The sequence below is a fragment of the Pongo pygmaeus genome, chromosome 6 (assembly GCF_028885625.2).
Source record: "Pongo pygmaeus isolate AG05252 chromosome 6, NHGRI_mPonPyg2-v2.0_pri, whole genome shotgun sequence".
NCBI classification, from domain to species: domain Eukaryota; kingdom Metazoa; phylum Chordata; class Mammalia; order Primates; family Hominidae; genus Pongo; species Pongo pygmaeus.
Window position 1 is genome coordinate 116,953,641 of NC_072379.2, and position 20,831 is coordinate 116,974,471.

General features: G+C 36.0%; 1 protein-coding gene across 7 annotated transcripts in view; it reads left to right on the top strand.

Moving 5' to 3' along the window:
- Positions 1 to 459: 459 nt before the first annotated feature.
- The window catches only part of ANKRD7 (ankyrin repeat domain 7), a 123,865-nt gene continuing 103,493 nt past the window's right edge, over positions 460 to 20,831 (top strand). For 2 of the 7 annotated variants that reach the window (XR_008503575.2, XM_054494435.2), the window contains exons 1-6: positions 460 to 5,049; positions 14,434 to 14,548; positions 14,704 to 14,877; positions 16,058 to 16,164; positions 16,817 to 16,954; positions 19,953 to 20,038. Coding sequence is in view for 6 of the 7 variants with exons in the window: in XM_054494435.2 (XP_054350410.1) it covers positions 4,871 to 5,049; positions 14,434 to 14,548; positions 14,704 to 14,877; positions 16,058 to 16,164; positions 16,817 to 16,954; positions 19,953 to 20,001 (762 nt within the window). In the remaining variant the exon portion in view is untranslated. Of the gene's footprint in view, positions 5,050 to 14,433; positions 14,549 to 14,703; positions 14,878 to 16,057; positions 16,165 to 16,816; positions 16,955 to 18,349; positions 18,432 to 19,952; positions 20,039 to 20,640; positions 20,827 to 20,831 lie in introns of those variants that run through there. The other 5 variants (XM_054494434.1, XM_054494438.1, XM_054494433.2 and 2 more) reach the window with 5 other exon arrangements.

Consider the following 20,831-nt stretch of genomic DNA (forward strand, 5'->3'; position numbering starts at 1 on the left):
TACATTTTCAAGTAATTCAAAAAAACTACTAATATTATAACAAAAGAGATATAATCTTTAGGTATATGAGATTTCTGTTCCTGTACTTCCCAAGAACAGTTTCTTTATACTAAACTGTCAGGAAAATTTTGTATATGAGTATTAATGTTAATTATAGAAGTAAGAAAATTGATGGAAAAAAGACAAAAATAGTAACCATAAACAAATGTGAAAAACAGCCATTTATCACTGTAAACACACATACTTCATTGCCACTTTTATTCAGTATCTTTTTTTTTCACAAATCTTGCTTGGATGCTCCAACAGTTGATTTCAATTATTATTCTTTCAAAATTTATATTGTCTGTTTTTTAATGCTTCTTGGAATAGGCATACTATGAATATTGAAATTAAGCCCTGATGATTTGTAGTTCTTGCCAATTTTCTTTTCTTTTTTTTTTATTTTTATTTTTTGAGACTGATTCTTGCTCTGTTGCCCAGGCTGCAGTGCAGTGGCACAATCTCGGCTCACTGCAAGCTCCGCCTCCTGGGTTCACACCATTCTCCTGCCTCAGCCTCCCAAGTAGCTGGAATTACAGGCACCCGCCACCACGCCTGGCTAATTTTTTTCTATTTTTAGTAGAGATGGGGTTTCACCGTGTTAGCCAGGATGGTCTCGATCTCCTGACCTCGTGATCTGCCCACCTCGGCCTCCCAAAGTGCTGGGATTACAGGCGTGAGCCACCGTGCCTGGCTGCCAGTTTTCATTATGTAAATACTCCCATTTCTGAGTGTAAGCTTCCAAAAGTTCTTGTATATTTAGCAATCTGACCCTGGGTGTGATATGAGTCACCTCCAGCCCACCACTGTTTGAATGGTATTTAAAGTGAAGGTACAGAAGCTATTTAAAAGGTCACAGAATTAATCTAGGCAAGAGATAAAGAGACTAAATTAAGGTAGCAGAAATAGGAGAGACTATTTCCAAATAGAATAGATGGAAGGGAGCTCCTGAGGGAAATAATCCTTCCATATGTCTTTATATACCTCATATGGATGTTGGACTGCTGTGTTCTGATGACTTGCTCTGTCAGGCAGACAGTATATTGCCCTAAACATAGTGGATTTTTAAAAAGCAATCATCCAAATAAAAGACTTATCCTGGAAGAGGAAATGAAGGATTGAATTATAAGCACTGTGCACTTAGGCTACACTAAATTTATAGAAAAACATTTTTCTTTCTTCAGTAATAAATTAACCTTAGCATACTGTCATTTTTTTACTTTATAAACTTAAATTTTTTGATGTTTTGATTGTTTTGTAATAACACTTAGCTTAAAATACACATTGTACAGCCGTACAAAAATATTTTCTTTTTTTACATCCTCATTCTACAAGATTTTTTCTATTTTTATTTTTTTAAACTTTTTAAACTTTCTTGTTAATGTGCACATTAGCCCAGGCCTACAGAGGGTCAGGATCCTCAAGACATCCAAGACATCAGCAGGCCACAGAAATTTTTCAGCTCTGTTACAATCATATGGGCCTATAATTGTATATGCAGTCCCTTGTTGAGGGACATGATTATATTTTTTTCATTTACATACTAAATATATGAGTTCGTGTGTTGGTACACTAATATATCATGTCTATTCTAGAGCATATAAAATTATTTTCAAGGGAAGATGTAAAAATAGGTATGAAGAAGTTCTGGTACTTTTTTCCCCACCCAGCAGATCACTTTTTTTTTTTGATCACTTGAGTATTATGCACTGCTCTTTAAAGATTCCTTCTCTCAGGAGGACCCTAAGGGTAGAATAGGAACTGGCACTCTCCCATGGCCAGGACGCTGCCTTCTGGAGGCGCTTATGGAGATGGACTGGAGTCTAGGGTCGTGGAAAGTAGGCATATTTGATGGGCCAGTTTTACATTAAGTTCTGTAGTCTCATTGCATCTGGCACCCTCAAGTTTCTTATTAAATACTACAGCCTGGTTTTTAGCTTTGTTCCATAGTAGGAAAAGTTTGAGCATAGGAAAAGTTCTGTGCCCAAAATTGCATCCAAGAATTCAAAAGGCAAATAGAAGCAGAGGTTATTTTTCATATACTTATCCGTTCATTTGACATACATTTACTGAGCACTTAATGTGCCAAGCCCTGTTCTGAGAGTTGAGAAGTAGCCTGGAGTAAAGCATACAAAAATGGCTGCCTTCTCAGAGCTTATATTATTGTGGCAGGACCAGCATTCCAGGAAAGGGGAGCAATAAGGTCAGGGTCCCTGAGACAGGAACATGCCCAGTGTGCTGGGAAATAAATAAATCACTGTGGTTGAAGCAATTTGAGTTTGGGTAAGAAGAACTTGAGGTCAGAAAAGTAAAAGTGGAGGCAGGGCGTATGGGATTGGGGTCGCAGATTGCATAGGGCCATGTGGATCAGTATAAGAAATTTAGCTCTTACTGTTAGGAATTTGAGAAATGATTGGAGAGTTTTTTGCAAATAAGTAACTTCATCAGACAGTATGTTAACTGGATAATTCAGGTGGCTAGGTTGAGAATAGACCAGGGCAAGGGCAGTGTATGAGGGCAGAAGCATGAAGATCAGTCAGGATTCTAGTGTAAAATATTAAAGAAAGGTAATGCAAACGAGACAGATGATGTTGGTCTGGGATACAGTGACAGGAGTGGTCAAATTCTGTTTATATTTTGGAAACAGTGCAGTCAGGGTTTGCTAACTGATTAGATGTGGCCTTTGAGAAAGAGAAAAGTCAAGGATGACATCAAAGCTTTTGCCTTGATCAACTGGAAGAATAGGGTTACTCAATCTCAAGTAGGGAAGACAGTAAGAGAGTGGAATGTGAGGAGACCAGTTTAGACATGTTAAGGGTGAGATGTTTATTGAATCTATAATATAAACAACCCAAATTCAGGTATTGAATAGGCAAGTAGATTTACCAGTTGGGAGTTCAGGAGAGGAACCAGACTGGAACTCTCAATTTGAGTGTCAGTAGCATATAAATGCCATTTAAAGTCATAAGACTGTGATAACCCAGCAGGGAATATAGATACAATAAAAAAAATTCTGAATATATTTTGTATTTACAATTGACAGGATTTGCTGGCTGTCAAAATGTAGGTATAAAAGATAAAATTTGAGAATGCCTCCAAGGATTTATAAAGAATAAAAAAAGCTGTTGGTGGGTTGATTCTGGGGCTCTCCAATAGTTGAAGATAAAGAGGAACCAACAAATTGGATTGAAAAAAATGTTTAAAGAGGTAGGAATCAAACTAGACAAGCGTGATATCTTGGAAGCCAAACCAAAAAAATATAAAAAGTGTTTCAAGGAGTTAGCAATGGTCAGCTGTGTCAAATGCTGCTGTATTTACATGAAAACTCAGAAATGACCATTAGCTTTCATGTGATAGACATCATCGTCAATCTGGCTTAAAAGTAGTGTCAATTGAGTGATGTGAGCAAAAAGATGATGATGGGAACTGCTTTAAGTGAGAACAGAGGGAGAAAAATTGTAGCAGAGATTATAACATTTTAGACAATCCTACTGAGGAATTTTGCCACAAAAGTGAACAATTGCGGTGATGGTTTCAGGGGCAGATGTGATCAATCTTCCTGTTTGTTCTTTTTAGGATGAGGCAAATACTAGTATGTATTTAAGCTAATAAGAATTGGTTAACAGAGAGGGAAACTTTAAAGATACATATGAAAACAGGGAAGAAGGGTTTACTGAATAATGTTTTTGGATAGGCTAGAGAGGATGGGGTCTAATACATGCAAAAATGGTGCTGGCCTTTGCTAGGAACATGAACATATCATCTATATGAACAAGAGAGAGGTAAAGTTTTTTTTTTTTGTTTTGTTTTTTTAATCAAGGCGCAGGTAAGTGGGTAGATATCTTGGGAGCTGGTACAGTTTCTCTTTTGATTGGATCTTTTTCTGAATGGATCAGGAAAAAGGGCCATGAGCCAAGGAGGTGTGAAGAGAGAGGAAGAATAACAGACCATTTGAGGTGGATTTTCCTGAACTGGAAATGAAAGATGATGGCAGGACTGTGTTTTTTCCTTTGGTCACATTTCGTGGCTTAGGGCAGAGCAAAGAGTTTAGATTTAATGAGGGTTTTGGTTTAGGCACAGATAGGTAAGGAAAGGAATGGGGAAAAACTTAGTGAAGGTATCTGCATGGGAGTGATTATGACGATTGACCGTGGAATTTAGTTAAGTAGTGAAGTGAGGACACAGGGTGTGGGGGTCCAGGCCAGGGAAAGGATATGAGACTAATGGACTGTAGGTTCAGTGAATTAGATTTTCAAAGGACTTTTGGAGTTTTGTGACCAAAGTGAGCTGGAATATGAGAAATGGTATTAAAAAGTGTGTATGAAATTGAGATTATTGAGGAATTGCAGTTATTATAAAGACAATTCGTAGCATGTGGCCAGGGAGGTGAGAGGCTGGGAGTAGGTTGGAGGGAAGATCACTGGAAGAGATCCACCCCTCCCCATCCCCATCACAAGGAAGGTAGGTATTAGTTTGCAAGAGTTCAAGCCCTTAGATCTGCTTTTGAAGAAGAGGCTATTTGTAAGAAAGCTGGTAAGTTTCTATTCCAAGGTTCATGATCTAATAGGAAGACTGCAGGTGTGGCCGTCAGGCCCAAGTCCTAGGTGAGAATGCAGGTCTGCGAGCCCCTAGGACGGGACCATAACGACCTTAACAGCCATAACGACCGTAACTGCCATAACGGCGGCTGCGCGAGGCCCTTCCAGCATTTCCACTTTCGTCAGGTACTGGAGAGGGCTGCCGGCTCTTCGCCAGGGCAGAGGGGCAGGGCGGACGGCTAGGAGTCCAAGAAACATCCTGGTCTGAGGGAAAGACTGCAGCCTGCACCGCCATGAATAAGCTTTTCAGCTTCTGGAAGAGGAAGAATGAGACCCGCAGCCAGGGCTACAACCTTCGAGAAAAGGATTTAAAGAAACTTCACAGAGCTGCTTCAGTCGGGGATTTGAAGAAGCTGAAGGAATACCTTCAGATCAAGAAATATGATGTAAATATGCAGGACAAAAAATACAGGTGACCAGACTGAAGAGCCAGCGCGGGAGGACGGGTTGGGGCCTGGGTCATTCAAGCAGAAATAAGACAAGTAGGGGCTGTTTGACACTGATTGTCACTTTGGGTTTCCCAAAGAAGAGAGATTGTCTGGTAACCATTGGCAGAGGGTCCCACTCCAACTTTCGGCTTTTTATTTAATTTTTTAAAAATGCTGGGCCGGGCGCGGTCGCTCACGCCTGTAATCCCAGCACTCTGGGAGGCCGAGGTGGGTGGGTCTCCTGAGGTCAGGAGTTTGAGACCAGCCTGGCCAACATGGCGAAACCCCGTCTCTAACCAAAAATACAAAAATTAGTGGGGCGTGGTGGCGGGCGCCTGTAATCCCAGCTACTCAGGAGGCTGAGGTAGGAGAATCACTTGAACCCGGAAGGCGGAGGTTGCAGTGAGCCGAGATCAGGCCACTGCATTCCAGCCTGAGTGACAGAGCAAGACTCGTCTCAAAAAAAAAAAAAAAAATTGCTTACTTGAATATTTTCTACCCTTCCTGAGTCTATCCTCTCCTCTGACCGGCTTAGTCTCCACTGGCAGTCCATCTTTTCCCCACCTTACTGTTTTGCTTCTTGGTAATAGATCGTCCCCAGGCACTAAGATGTACAATTTTGCTAATGGGAGAGATAGGAAAAGAGTAGAGACGACCCCCTGGAACATTGGTTAGTTAGATTTTAACACTTGGAAACATCAAAACAAGTATCTTTTAAATTTTTTGAAAAAGAAGCTTGCTGAGTTTATTGATACTTAACAAACTTATTTGGACAGAGGATGATTTTTTTTCTCCCTTCATTGCTACTCATTACTTATCACCTATTTTCTTAAATCTGATTTCATTTTCTCACCAAATATATGCTGCAAATATGTGTTACAACTGTATAAACGTGTCAGATTCTGGGATAATATGATGAATAAGCCGTACTATTCATTAACCACACTCATTACCATTGAACTTGTCAAGTCACAAAGGTCCCTTGTAGCCCCCGGGGCCTCGATGCAACACAGTCAGCTATATGAACTCTGTTAAACCACTGTCCTTACTTTGGTTACAATTTAAAAGAGACTTTTGAGAATCTCCAAACTCAGAGTTGCTGTTGAGCTGGAGTTGGCAAACAGAGGGACTCCCCAGATAGCTTCATACCCAGGTTAGCTTTATAACAAGTGTAGTTTTAGGCTCTATCGTGGCATACTTGAGAGCACAATGGCTGCTTCAAAACAGGCATTTGAACTCGCTGTTTAATCAAATTCTCCTTTAATCTAAAGTGAGTTTCTCATAGAGAGCATATACACTTAACCCTTGAACAACGTAGGGGTTGGGGTGGGGAGCCAACCCCCTGTGAAGTAAAAATTTGCTAATAACCTTTGACTCCCCCAGAACTTAACTATAAATAGCCTACTATTGATTGGAAGTGTTACCAACAGCATAAACAGTTAACATATATTTTGTATGTGATATGTATTATCCACTGTATTCTTACAATAAAGTTAGCAAAAGAAAAGAAAATGTTATTAGGAAAATTATAAGGAAGAGAAAATATAATTACTATTAAGTTAAAGTGGATCATCATAAAGTTCTTCGTCCTGTTTTCTTCACATTGAGTAGATGGAGGAGGAGGAAGAAGAGGGGTTGATCATAGTGTCTCTGGTATTTTTTGGTAGTAAATGATAAAATAGACTGATATCTACATATATTTTATGCATTCATGGCATACGTAACCTTTTTTAATTTTTCAATATTTTTAGGCTACATGTTTCATCTGCAAGTTTTTTCAAATTGTTGCAAATTTCCAAAATTTTTCTAATATAGCTATTGAAAAAAATCTGTGTATAAGTGAACCTACACAGTTCAAACACCTGCTGTTCAAGGGTCAACTGTAGTTGCATCTTGTGTTTTATCTATTCAGCCACTGTTTGATTACAGAGCTTAATCTATGTACATTTAAAGTATTTATAGATAGGGAAAGTTTTACTATTGCTATTTTGTTAGCTTTCATGTTACTATTATAGTTCCTTTGTCTTTTTCTTACTGTCTTCCTTTGTATTTTCTTGATTTTTTGCTTTGATATTGATGTGCTTTGGTTCCTTTCTCTCTTTTTTGTGTAACTTCTACAGATTTTTTTTTTGTGGTTACTTTGGGACTTACATAAAATAGCTCACAGCAGTTTATTTTAAGTTGCTAACAATTGAAGTTCAATAGCATATAAAAATTCTAAATTTTATCTCCCCCCAAACTTTGTTGTTGTCATAATTAACATGTATTCATATTGTTTATGGGGAAGCTGGGGTGCTGGCAGGCCACCCCCTTTGCTCTCTTGGGTAAAGCTGGGAGCTAGTGGGTCTCTTTCTGATCATATGGCACTGTGTTGGAGGCAGGATCTTCAGCAAGAGGGTGTTCTGAATCTCTCTATTAGTTCTAGTGCCTCTGGTTTTGTATTCTCTCAGGGTGCAGGAGACTTTCAATTAGTTTCTGAGTTTTCACAAAGGGAGTTTGTCCTTATGCTGTTGCTGAATTGGTGTGTTTGTTGTGAGGAAGGGTAATTCAGGGTTTCCTACTCTGTCATATTGCTGACATCACTCTGGTTAATCTTTTTAATGTGGATCACTTACGAAAAATTTCCTCAATTACATAATATCTTCAAACAAACCCATTAACAACCACTTGCTGTGAAAATTAATACATATTAAGAAACAAAGTTAGGTGTTTGGCATTAGTAACAGTAAATATGTACTATCTGTGGCTGCCTTAAAATATTTTTGGGAGTTTTCAAGTCGTAGGGTATGAAAAGCATCATCTTTCATCACAGTTGGGTAAGTGAAAACTATACGGTTAGGAAAAGGATTTGTATTTAGCTTACTGGTAGTATTATGTCTTTTTTTTTTTTTTTTAACAAAAAGTGTTGTCCAATCTTCTAGATGGCTTTTATCCTACACCACTCCACTGAATGACTTTATAAGGTAATCGATAACTTCAATGTGACTTCATTCAGGGGTCAGTTTTTAGTCTTACCTTGCTGGCATGTCAGCAAAGTATTTTATTTGCCATATCAGTGGTATTTGAAATATTGTCTTTCAGAACACTGGGGCCATCTGGCATTTCTCCTAATTCTGTGGACACTTCTTTTGAGACTCCTTTGCTGGTTTCTCTTCATCTTCCTGACTTGTAAACACTTAAGGAATTCCACCAGAAATGATTCTCTCTCTACTTTTATCTTCACTCTCCTGGTGAAGAGAGATTAGCTTTAAATATATATATTCCAGTGCCTTCCAACTTTTAATCTCCAGCCAACCAGACCTCTTGGCTGCCTATATTTATACTTGGATATATAATATTCACTGGTGTGCTAATAAATGTTTAATAACAGGCCCTTAATGGGTAGGGGAGGGAAAGAGGGAAAACCCTGATTCATACGGTTTGTAAATTGTGGCCAATTTTAAGCTACCAATGTGATATCAACTGGCTTGCAAAATTCCTGAAAATTTAAGAGTTATCTTGTAAGAACCACTAGCTCCATCACATCACTACTTAGCTTTCTCAAACTGAGGTCTCAAACATTCCCAAACTAAGATCCTGTTATTCTACTTCTGACCTGCCTTTTCTTTTTCAATAAATGCCAAATGTTGTCTTTCAATTGCTTAAGGCTGAAATTTTAGAATATTTTTGATTCCTCTAATTCCTTCACGTCCATTTGATTAAACAGCAAATCTTGTTGGCTCCTCCTTCAAAATAAATCTAACATCCAAGCATTTCTTGCCACCATTATAAGTAACTTACTACCATAGTCAAAGCCACCATTATGTCTTAACTAGAATTACTACAGTGGCCACTTAACTACACTTTTCCCTTTTCAGCTTATTCTCAACACAGCAGTCAGAATGATCCTGTGTGATGTATGTCAAATGATATTATTCCTTATTTTCATAACTTCCAATCACTTCCCATATTACTAGGGGTAAAAGCCAGATCCATCCAGTGTCTCATACAACCCTATATGATCTTCATCTTCACCCTGTTACTTGTCTGATCTTACCTCCTACAACTCCTCCTTTCATTCATTTACCTCCAGCTACGCTGGCCTTCTTACTGTTCCACAGAAATGCAAGACATGCTTTTAGGGTTTTTGGACTTGCTGGTCCCTCTGCCTGGGGTGCTTTTCCCTCAGATAGTCATATGACTTGCTCTTTCACTTCCTTTAGGTGTTATTCAACTGTTACCTTACTAGTGAGGCCTTCCCTGGCTACTCTTTACCTACAGTTGTACCCTTTCTCCTCACTGACATTTCCTACCCTTCTTCCCTGCTTTTCTCTTTAGAACTTAGTATTGTCTGATGTACTCTTTATCTTTTAAATTGTTTGTTGTTTACCTCTTCTACTAACATGTATGATTTATAAAAGCAGGTATTTGCATATGTTTTGTTTGCTTATATATCCTCATCACCTAGAACCCTGCCTAGCCATAGTGAGGGCTTAATATTTTTAAAATAAATGAATGAAAGGATGAATACATACATACATACACATATAAATAGGATAACTTAAAGATACTATTCAGCAATAAATGCAATGAATTATGGATATATGCAAAAATATGGGTGAATCTTGAAAGTGTCATGCTAACTGAAAGAAACCAGACACAAATGACTCCATTTACATGCAATTCTAGAAAAGGTAAAAGCACTGTAGCATACAGGAAACAACAAAAAAAGAAAACTACAGTCCAGTATTCCTGATGAACAAAAATCATCAACAAAATACTAGCAAACCAAATCCAGCAGCACATCAAAAAGATAATTCAACACAATCAAGTGGGTTTTACTCCAGGTATACAAGGATGGTTCAACATATGCAAATCAATAAATGTGATTCACCACATAAACAGAATTAAAAGCAAAAACCAGATGATCATCTCAATAGCTGCAGGAAAAACACTGATAAAATCCAACATCCCTTCATGATAAAAACCCTCAACAAACTAGGCATCAAAGGAACATACCTCAAAATAATAAGGAACATCTATGACAAACACACAGCCAACATCATACTGAATGTGGAAAAGTTGAAAGCATTCCTCCTAAGAACTGAAATAAGACAAAGATGTCTGCTCTCACCACTCCTATCCAACATAGTACTGGAAGTCCTAGCCAGAAAAATCAGGCAAAAGAAATAAAAGGCATCCAAATTGACAAAGAGGATATGAAATTATCTCTATCACATGGACATAAAGGTGGAAATAATAGACATTAGGGACTCCAAATGGGGGAATGGTGGGATGGGCATGAGAGTTGAAAAACTACCTATTAGATGCTATGTTCACTATTTGGATAATGAGTTCAGCAGAAGCACAGCATTATGCAAGATACCCATGTAACAAACCTGCATATGTACACCCCGAATCTAAAAAAAAAGGATAGTGACATAATGTAAATTAATAGTTACCAGTGGTTTTAGATATGGGGGGAGGGGAAAGAATTGACTGCGAAGAATTGACTGTAAATTGACTAGTCAAAATTCATAAAATTGTACACTTTATTATAAATTACACCTTGATAAACCTGAATGAAAAAAACTCAAACTGTATAGTTCTGTTTGAACGTGTGTGTGTGTGTAGAGAGAGATACTGAAAATGAGAAAGATAAAATATTAAAGGACATATACTTAAATTGCTATTTCCGAGAGAGATGAAATGTGGGCAGAGGAAAGTAGATAGAGTGAGATGGTCATTGGGAACTATTTGTTTTGTTTGAATTTTTAATAAAGTAAATTACAATGTTTTATCAAATGTTTCACAGACTCATTTTGGAAGCACTGTGCTTATGGTCTCTGAAACCTCATGTAAGCATATGTGCATATTAATGGCCTAATGGAAGTAATATTTTTAGATATGTTTTCTAGTAAAAAAAAGATACTGAAAATTGGAATTTCTGGTAAAAAAGAAAAAAAGGGACAGGGGAAATAGCATAAGCAGATCGTTCAGGAAGCCATAGTGGCCTAGTAGGAAAAACATTGTTCTGAGAGTCAAGATCTGAGTTTGAGGCCTTCTCTACATCTGTATGATGCAGAGATACCTTCAGTCTCATCTTTCAAACTAGAGCTACTACTCAATTAGTGGTTTTTAAACAAAGATCTGCAAAGCTCTGTTGCAGGCATCTTATTAAATCAGAATAGCTCCCTGTTAATGTGCTCTGCATAGTTAGCTTCTATTTTTGTTTTTATTTCAAGAGCACTGTGCCTAATAAGTTTGAAAATGAATTGGACATGTTTAATATCTCTCCTGCTATAAAATCACTTTTATGGTTTTTAATAAAAAAGCCCTTAAGATCTATACATAACTTGGTGAGTGGAGGCCCAATTCTAAATTAATACCTTCAAGCATACTACTCAAACCTAGATTACATCGAAAGTGCCCAGCCTAGAGATGAAAATAAAAGACCTAGTGTGAGTTAGCTTCCTTGGTTACTTCTCCTTCACTCACCCTGAACTCTTAAGTTATCAAGAGCCCAAGAATGTCACTTAAAAAGGGCATTCTCATGATGAGACTCAATTGAAGGCTACAGCTATGCCCTGGCCCTGTACTCTGTCTAGCAGGTAACACTTTTCACTTCAGCTTTCAAAGTAATCTTTCAGCCTTGACACTCATCTGAGTCATCCCTTTTGCTAAAGTTCAGTTTGAGATTTCTGGTATCTGATCATTCATCACCTGTCCACAGTCTATGCTGACAATTTTTCCATCGATATATGAGAGTGAGTCTGGGAGAAAATAGAACTTGAATGAAACAAAATGACATCGGTTAGCCTGAAAACCTAGAAACCAGTACTAAGCTTCACAGGAATTTAGATTTCTGGTTAGATTAAGTACCATGAGTTAAGAAGTAACAATATAAACTAAAGTCTTAAATTGGGAGTATAATGTATTCATGAAAGTTAAGGATTTTTGACAAATGGAATAATATTGATTTTATAATGTTTCTCTAAGATATCTGTAAATATACTTTTTGCATTCAACTCTTTCAAAAAATAGAATGGCCTTTGTTTTTGACATTAAGTGGAAAAGCATTCCTATTGGCCTCGAAGCATTTACATTATATGTGTAAACATATAGATAAGTGGCCATGGCAAAATTTTATTTTTTGCTGCTTGCTCCAGTTGTGAACTCTAAAATTTAAGGACACTTAAATCTAAAATTTAAAATAAAATGAATGTAAATGTTAAATCTGTATGTTTTTAAAACATTTTGGTTTTTTTTTAAACTAAGATGACTGCTTTAAAAGTATGTCAAATATTCTAAGTAAAAATCTTCTTTGCAAGATTGACGGTTTGAGTGAATATTGTGAACTTTTTAGTGTTTTTGCATGCTGAAAGCTAGATTAGTTCTTGTTTTCAAATTTTGTATAAATGACCCCTGGCTGTATTGTTCAATACCTCCTTTGAAAGTGGAATCTTTCATGGCTATTTTATTTTATTGAATTTGTGGCTGATTTCCTAATTTCTTGGAGCTTAATATGAGCCATGAAATTTTTTTATGAGATTTGTTACTGAAGGTTTTAGATTCAGTTGGTGGAAGAGCGAGGTATACAGCAGGGTGCAGCAGCCATTTGTGGAGGACCTATTGGGAATCCATTTACTTTCTCTTAGTAAGAGCAGTGTGTGTGTGTGTGTGTGTGTGTGTGTGTGTGTGTGTGTGTGTGTGTAATTTTATGTATTTATTTTAAATTAGGTAAAAAATTGGAGTTGGAGGGAGAGGCAGATCTAAAAATTGGGTGGAAACCACCAAAGTTCCTTGGAACTAAATTCTCAAGATATGTGTAATAGCAGATGAAGGAGACACATCAAAATGTTTGCCAGGATTTGCTATCTACTGCAAGGGCTTATCTTTGGTGGGCTTAAAGCTATTTAGCCCTGTGTTATGTTTGTATTGAGGGCTCTGAAAACTCCTATTACATAAGGAATTTCACCCTTAAGCCAAATTATAAATGTGAACAGAAAGCTTAATCAGTGCTTCGTATCAGGATTAGTGAGAAATTAGTCATCAGAAATTTGCTTGGTAAAGATGGAATCACAATAAAGTAAGGTGGATAGTTTTGAGGGAAACATAATTTAGACCATGTTGTTTGATGAATCATTTTTGTCCTACAACAAAGTACTTCTTTGTTCGTTCCTTAAATTCAGATTGTCTTTTCCATGAAGTATGTTAATTAATTATGGATAACTTCTGGTTTTATTCTGTTATGTTAGCTGACTGTCCTCTTCCTGACTGTGGTCTCTCTTTAGCTAAATAATAATATAATTGGTTAAAATTTGGCTTTTTATATTGTAGTCGTATTACAGTCTTGCCTTCCAGAGATTACATTCAGCTAAACTTAATTAGAATTTTAGCTTTCTCCAATTTTTTTGAACTGTTTTTATATTTTCTTGGTTTATTGCCAGAGATGATAAGTTATTGTGTATAGGTTTTGTTTATCTTTTTGAAAATTACGTTATTTTTAAGCAGTTATCTTATTTTTGAGGTTCACCTTTTTGCTACTCCTGTGTGTCAATAGCAGGTCTATTTAGGTACCCATAGAATACTTCTGAGGAGCTAAAGTGAAACAAGGAAAATATATTTAAGTTTCTTGTTTGGAACATGGATTATTTATATGTGGCCTTGGTATTATAAAATTGTCTAAAAACAAGGTTATAATGATATCACCTTAGAAGTAGATAAATGTTTATTGAGGGCCAGTTCAGGCTAAAAACTGAAAAATTTAAATGGATCTAATTAGTCTTCTGTCATAATTCATGAATGTGTGTCTGGTTTCAGGTAGGCTACCTAGAATAGGGTTCTTTAGAAGTAGAAATTAGTGTACTAACTTAAAATAGGGTTAATATCTACAACTTAGAGAGTACTTAGGCATTCACCTTTTACTTCTCAGAAACAAATGCCAACTTTAATCACTGAGTAAATAAAGAAAAACACACAATTAGGTATAGCATGTCATTGATTAAGTAATATACTTTCCTCCTGTTACCTATTAGATGTATTTCAGGTTTTAAATATAATTTCTAAATTTTATTGTGATACCTAACTTTATTATCTTTTCCAAGGCCCAGACATCATTTTGGTATTTTTTTAAAAATCTATTTTCATCTCATTATAGTTAAGTTTTCCTTGAAGTGAAATCAGTTTAATATTTAATCTTCAACACACTTGCGCAGCCCTGAAAGTTCAATAAAATGTAATTGTAATTAATGTACATTTGTTTAAATAGAAATATGTGCATGAAGCAAGTACCTTACCAATGTACAATCTGGCTTGTTTTGGGTAAAACAAGTAACTTCTCAAACGAAGACTTATCTCTAACTTTGTGTTTTGTTTTATTGACATAGAACACCTTTGCACCTAGCCTGTGCTAATGGACATACAGATGTTGTACTTTTCCTAATTGAGCAACAATGCAAAATAAATGTCCAGGATAGTGAAAACAAATCCCCATTGATTAAGGTATGCCATAATTTTTCTTTTTCAATTGGAATGTGTTTGAGTTCTCCTAGTTAACTTTTGTTGATTTTTCATGTTTTAAAACATAGTATCAAACATTAATTTATCATATCCCAGGCAATAAATTGGTTACTCATCTACTCTTGTTGCATTAACAGGCAGTACAGTGTCAAAATGAGGATTGTGCTACTATTCTTCTAAACTGTGGTGCTGACCCAGATCTGAGGGATATTCGTTATAATACTGCTCTTCACTATGCTGTTTGTGGTCAAAGTTTGTCATTAGTTGAAAAACTGCTTGAATACGAAGCTGATATTGAAGCAAAAAATAAGGTAGTTTTCTATTAAAGAAAAAAATCCTATATTTTAGAAGGCAACTGAAGAGCATATTTCAGATAATTCATCTATGTTGAAATATATGTTATATAAAGCATGAATTTTCCAAACTAAAATTGGGGAGAAAGAGAAGAGATTATCAAAAACTGATAAAATTTTTCTTTTCTTAAAGTCTTTCTTTATTTTATTGCAGATTGTAATCCTGACCTCCAAAGAAACACTATATTTAACAACTATAATTGTTTAACAGGCCATAACAAATGAGGAATATTTAATTCTCTTATAACTGGGTATTGATAAAAATCATAAAACCCACCTTTTTTCTATTTTATTGATATACTCATGAATAATAATAACAGGGTTGAAATAGCAAATGACACAATATTAAAATTAATCTAACTCTTCTATTGAGGCATTATGAATAGCCGATGAATTTTTTTAAAAAGCGTTTTGAGCCGGGCGTGGTGGCTCACGCCTGTAATCCCAGCACTTTGGGAGGTCGAGGCGGGTGGATCACGAGGTCAGGAGATCGAGACCATCCTGGCTAACGCGGTGAAACCCCGTCTCTACTAAAAATACAAAAAATTAGCTGGGCGTCGTGGCGGGCGCCTGTAGTCCCAGCTGCTCAGGAGGCTGAGGCAGGAGAATGGCGTGAACCCGGGAGGCGGGGCTTGCAGTGAGCTAAGATCGCGCCACTGCACTCCAGCCTGGGAAACAGAGCAAGACTCTGTCTCAAAAAAAAAAAAAAAAAAAGCGTATAAAAAGCGTATTGATACTTTACTGATATTTTGTCCACATGACAGCCAAAATAAGTGCCAGCCTTGGAAGTTTAAATGAAACCCAATGGAAATCTGAATGTGACAATATTATGAAATGTGAATTGATGGTATGCAATGCTTACATTAAATGCTAGGTGCTCATCACTTACTTATTCTAGGCTGCTCTTACCTACAATTTGAATTAAGCCTAAAGCAGAAACTTTAATTTTTTTTGTCTGGCTCAACCCTGATTTGTTTTCTTGGTCTTTGAAATCACATTCTTTTATGTATTAAAATCTTTTAAGAGTTAAAGTGTATATTCAGAAGTTCTTATGCACACATATTTTAAGTTGAACTTAAATCTAAAGAGCATGAAAATTTGCTACAATGTTTTAATCATTTTTAAATAATTTTTTCAGGATGGGTATACTCCACTATTAGTTGCCGTTATTAACAATGATCCAAAAATGGTAAAATTTCTTCTGGAGAAAGGGGCTGATGTGAATGCTTCAGATAACTATCAAAGGTATAATTAATAAATAAGATAGCACATAACTAGAGCTACCTAATAGGATTATGTGTGTGTGTATGTACGTGTGTGTGTGTGTGTGTGTGTGTGTGTGTCCACAAAACACAATATATATGATATTGGGAAAATATAGAACCATAAGACCCGTAGGATGTATGCTCACATGCCTTTGGACAGATTACCTAAACTTTCAGGATTTATTTTTCCCTTTGTAAAATCAAACAGTTGGGCCAGGTATTAATTGGTTATTATTATTATTTATTTATCATTTATTATTAGAATTTAACATTAGACTCTTACATAGATGACCAACTGTTGTAGTTAAATGGGGTCAGGGGACCCAAAGTCCCAAGACACATTCCTTCATGGGATTTTGAGACATATTTTTGAAAACACTAGGCTTCCAGGAAGAAGAGATTGAAAATGATTGAGCTAGCTGCTTCCTAGGTACTGTTCATGTTTAGACTCCATGATATGATCTGTGACTGGCACACTTTTTTGAGCAGATCTGCTGTACTTTTTACATTGTTGCCTTGACTCTTTCTGTTAGAGGTCCTGCATTTGAGTAGTAAATTGAGAAGACTGAATTTTTAAAATTAGGCATGTTTAAGATCTTTACATGGGCATTCATTTCTATCTCTTGCTCCAGAACAGCCCTTATTCTTGCTGTCAGTGGTGAACCAGCATGTTTAGTAAAGCTTCTTCTTCAGCAAGGTGTGGAATTATATTACGAAGGTATTTGTGGATTCACAGCCGAGGAATATGTTTATTTCCATGGTTTTACCGTGTAAGTGATACTGTATGTCTTTTAACAACTGTATGGGGTTTGATTATAAGGATCAAAGCCTAAGCCCCAAAGTACAAGGCTGGAATAGGCTCAACAGTAGGGGTAACCACATACAAATCTGAGCAGGGATTCTTGATTTTCTCTGTTTGTGGGTTCAATCAATATAAGGGCTACAGATGGGCTGAATATGCAAATAAACTACCAGAGGCAGGAGCATTGGAAGTGTGCCAGGACAGGGATTTAGACACTTGTAACATAGCCATTAATAAAACATATAGGTGATAGAGTTGGACAAAAGATGATTCATTCACACAAAGCCTTTCATTGCCTTTAGATGTTATTAATATATGGATTGTATTCATGTTTTGAATATTATTGTTAACATTTCATTAGCTAACCTTAGTTTGATAAGTGTTCAGAATTCTAAAGTACACTCTATTTACACCCAAAAGAAAAACTATTTTCGTATGAATACAAAGTTCTGATTTTTAATAGTTAATGAGAAAATTAGATACGATGTACAAAAATTTAATTTATAGCTTATGAATTTAACTTATAGATAATTTGTAGCTAACTTAATTTATAGCTTAATGAAGTTAAATAACATACAAGATATTTTCTCTATAATTTTATTTTAAGAGCAATTTAAAATTATAAGTAGATACTTTTTTCAGTTTTTATTATTCTTCTTCCACTGCTTTATTCACATTTTAGGAATACTTTTTAATCATTAATTCCATATGAAAAGCATAGGTGGGAGGGAAGAAAAATAATCACATATACATACAGATGTTTAGTCTTAATTTAACTTTAGACACAAAAGAATTTTTATTCTATTAAATGCATGAACCATAATTGAATAAATATAATACTTTCATCTTTGTAATACAGAACATGTGTACTTTGTTTTACTTTGGTTTAAGCAGATGATATGCATAAAATCTTAAATGAAATAAACATGTAAATTATTGGTGAACATCCAAACTATAAAAGGATTCTTCACTCTACAAAAAGGATCCCTAATGTTTCTTTTATGTATGATTTTTTTCCGTCACTTAAAAAGCTTAGGTATATGAAACTAGAAGACGCATGTATCTGTTTAGTAATGTATCTATTGGTCAAAAACAAAACTTGTATATTTAAAATACTTATTTACATATATGTAAGCAAGTCTCATGAAGGCATTATTGGATAGTTTGATGAGAAGGAAATCTTACAATCTTCCTTTATCTCCCCCAAATGGCTTTTAGAACAGAAAATTCTTTTTGTAGATAGCTCCATCATTAATTTTAAAATACAAACATATTGACCATGAAGTTTTTGTCCTCTTAATAGATTCATATTTTCAATGTCGAAAATTGTAAGAGAATTACATTTTTTTCTTTTTTTTCAAAGAGGTGAAAGGGAAGAAAAGCAACTTCTTATGATTAAGCAATTACCTCTAGGATGTGGAAATGATCAGCATTTAATAAAAATTGCAAGTGACTCTTCAAAACTACAATCTAATTCCCCTCGTCCTTTCACAGTATTTGCCCCTTTTTTGCAGTTGGGAACTAAGCTTTCTGTAATTGTGACTTTTGTTGCTCAAGTAGCTGTTGCCTATGTAACGTACTTAAGCATGTGCTGCTTCATAACATCATTTGTTGGCTCTCTATGTAGAATCTACGTAGATTCTATGGCTTAGTAAAGTGGAAGCATAGACAATATTCCTCATAGTTTCAAAAAATTAGTGAAACACTTCCAAATGAAGGAATTATATTTAAGTATTTATTTTATGGTTAGCCATAACCCATGCATTTCTTCATTTCTCTCATTAAAATTCAGAAGCCATATGGCTCTTTTCTGTCATGGAGCAAAAGTATATTCATCACTGGATGTGTTTCAGTCCCTGACTGAGTTAGTTGTCTTCACTTTGTTAATTTACTATTAAACCTGAGAGCTGTGGGCTGAATTTCCCCCTAAAATTCACACGTGAAAGCCGTGGCCTAGTACCTGTGAATGTGACCATTTTTGGAGATAGAGCCTTTAAAGGGGTGATTAAGTTAAAGTGAGGCCATTAGGGTTGGCCCTAATTTAATTTCTAACCTGGGTCCTTATTAAAAGGGGAGGTTAGAACATGCAGAGAGACACAGGGGCGCTCATGCTCAGAGGGATGACTTATATGAAAAGGCCAGTCATCTAAAGGGCAGTCACCTAAAGCAGGTGTCCCTAACCCCTGGGCCATGGGTCTGTGGCCTGTTAGGAACCGGGCAGCACAGCAGGAGGTGAACCGCAGGCCAGCAAGCAATGCCGCCTGAGCTCCGCCTCGTGTCAGATAAGCAGAGGCATTGGGTTCTCATAGGAGCATGAACCCTCTTGTGAACCACTTTGCAAAGGATCTAGTTTGTGGTCTCCTTATGAGACTCTAACTAGTGCTTGATGATATCAGGTGGAACAGTTTCATCCTGAAACACCCCTGTCCCCCCACTTCTGTGGAAAAATTGCCTTCCACAACGTCAGTCCCTGGTGCCATAAAGGTTGGGGATCACTAATCTAAAGAACAGTTATCTAAAAGGCAAATAAATGCCTGGGACAGATTTTCCCTTAAGGACCTCAGAGAAAGCCTACCCCACTGGCACCTCAATAAATGTGCAAACGACAGAACCATGAGAAAATTAGTTTTCTGTTTAAGCTGCCCCATTTGTGGTGTTTTGTTATGGCACCTCTAGCAAATGAATACACCAACTATAAATTAAAGCCATTTTTGCTATCTTGATAGTGGCTTTTAAAAAAATCATATTTGTGATAGCAGGAAGAAAAGAGGTGCCAGAGAATGCGAGTACATGAAATAAAAGTGGTGTCTGTTGACAGAGTTGGCTCAAGAGGAAGCTTGTCCTCAAGTGTGTTACATTCTTGGGGCAGCATTGGCTGGTGTCTAAGGTTTTGATTTGATACTTATATGTTAGGAATTAAATTTCTATGCATGCTGGCATTCACACATAATTTCCTTTATGGATAGATACCCACAATTCACTGCGAGCTATGGAAAGAAGAAACATGCTAAATAGACACCTTATTCTTGGCACTACATGTGACTAAAGGAAGGTAAGATTGCTAACTGGATTAGTATTTTTTTCTTGTTGCTTTTTATTTGTTAATTTTTTAGGAAAGGAAACAACTTTCTTAAGTAACATTTAATTTTAAAATGGAAATTTTGTATTATTTTGAAATGTCAAATATTTTTAAGAACTATTCTTAAGAATATTTGTGATTAAAATATTCTGACACTGTGTTGGCTGAAAATGTAAAGATGTAATGTAAAAATATGCTTGATGATTAAGATTTTTTAACGCATTGTCTCATGTCTAGCTATAAAAAACAAAATTTTTGCACATATATATTTTAATAGATGAAAAACTATCATAAAAATTTTAATTTTATTGTAAAAATACATTAAATAAGCACTGTTGATAGTAGTTAATATAAGATATACCAAATAATTATATAAAATTTTAAAGAAAGTAACAATATTTGTAAAGAATTGAATTTGCTGTGCATCAACTAAAATAAAATTTTGTTATTCATTTTCAAGAATATATAGTTATTTAGGTCTGTAAAAATTAGCTTTTATTGACAAGTATGTTTTACACTGACTTGTTTTGTTGGATGAGAGAAAAACTTTTAGAACTCTCTTCTGTACTCACTAGCAAGCAGACTCCTGCACTACAATTCACCCCCAGTGTAAAGTAGAAGAAAATAAAAAGGACATAGAAGGAGTGTGGAGGCAATAGAAGATCATATAAATTCGCAACTATTCAAGCACTCTCCATCCCCCATCCCCACAAATCTATAGTGATAATGCTTACAACAATGTTTGGTCCTATCAATTCCAGGTGAA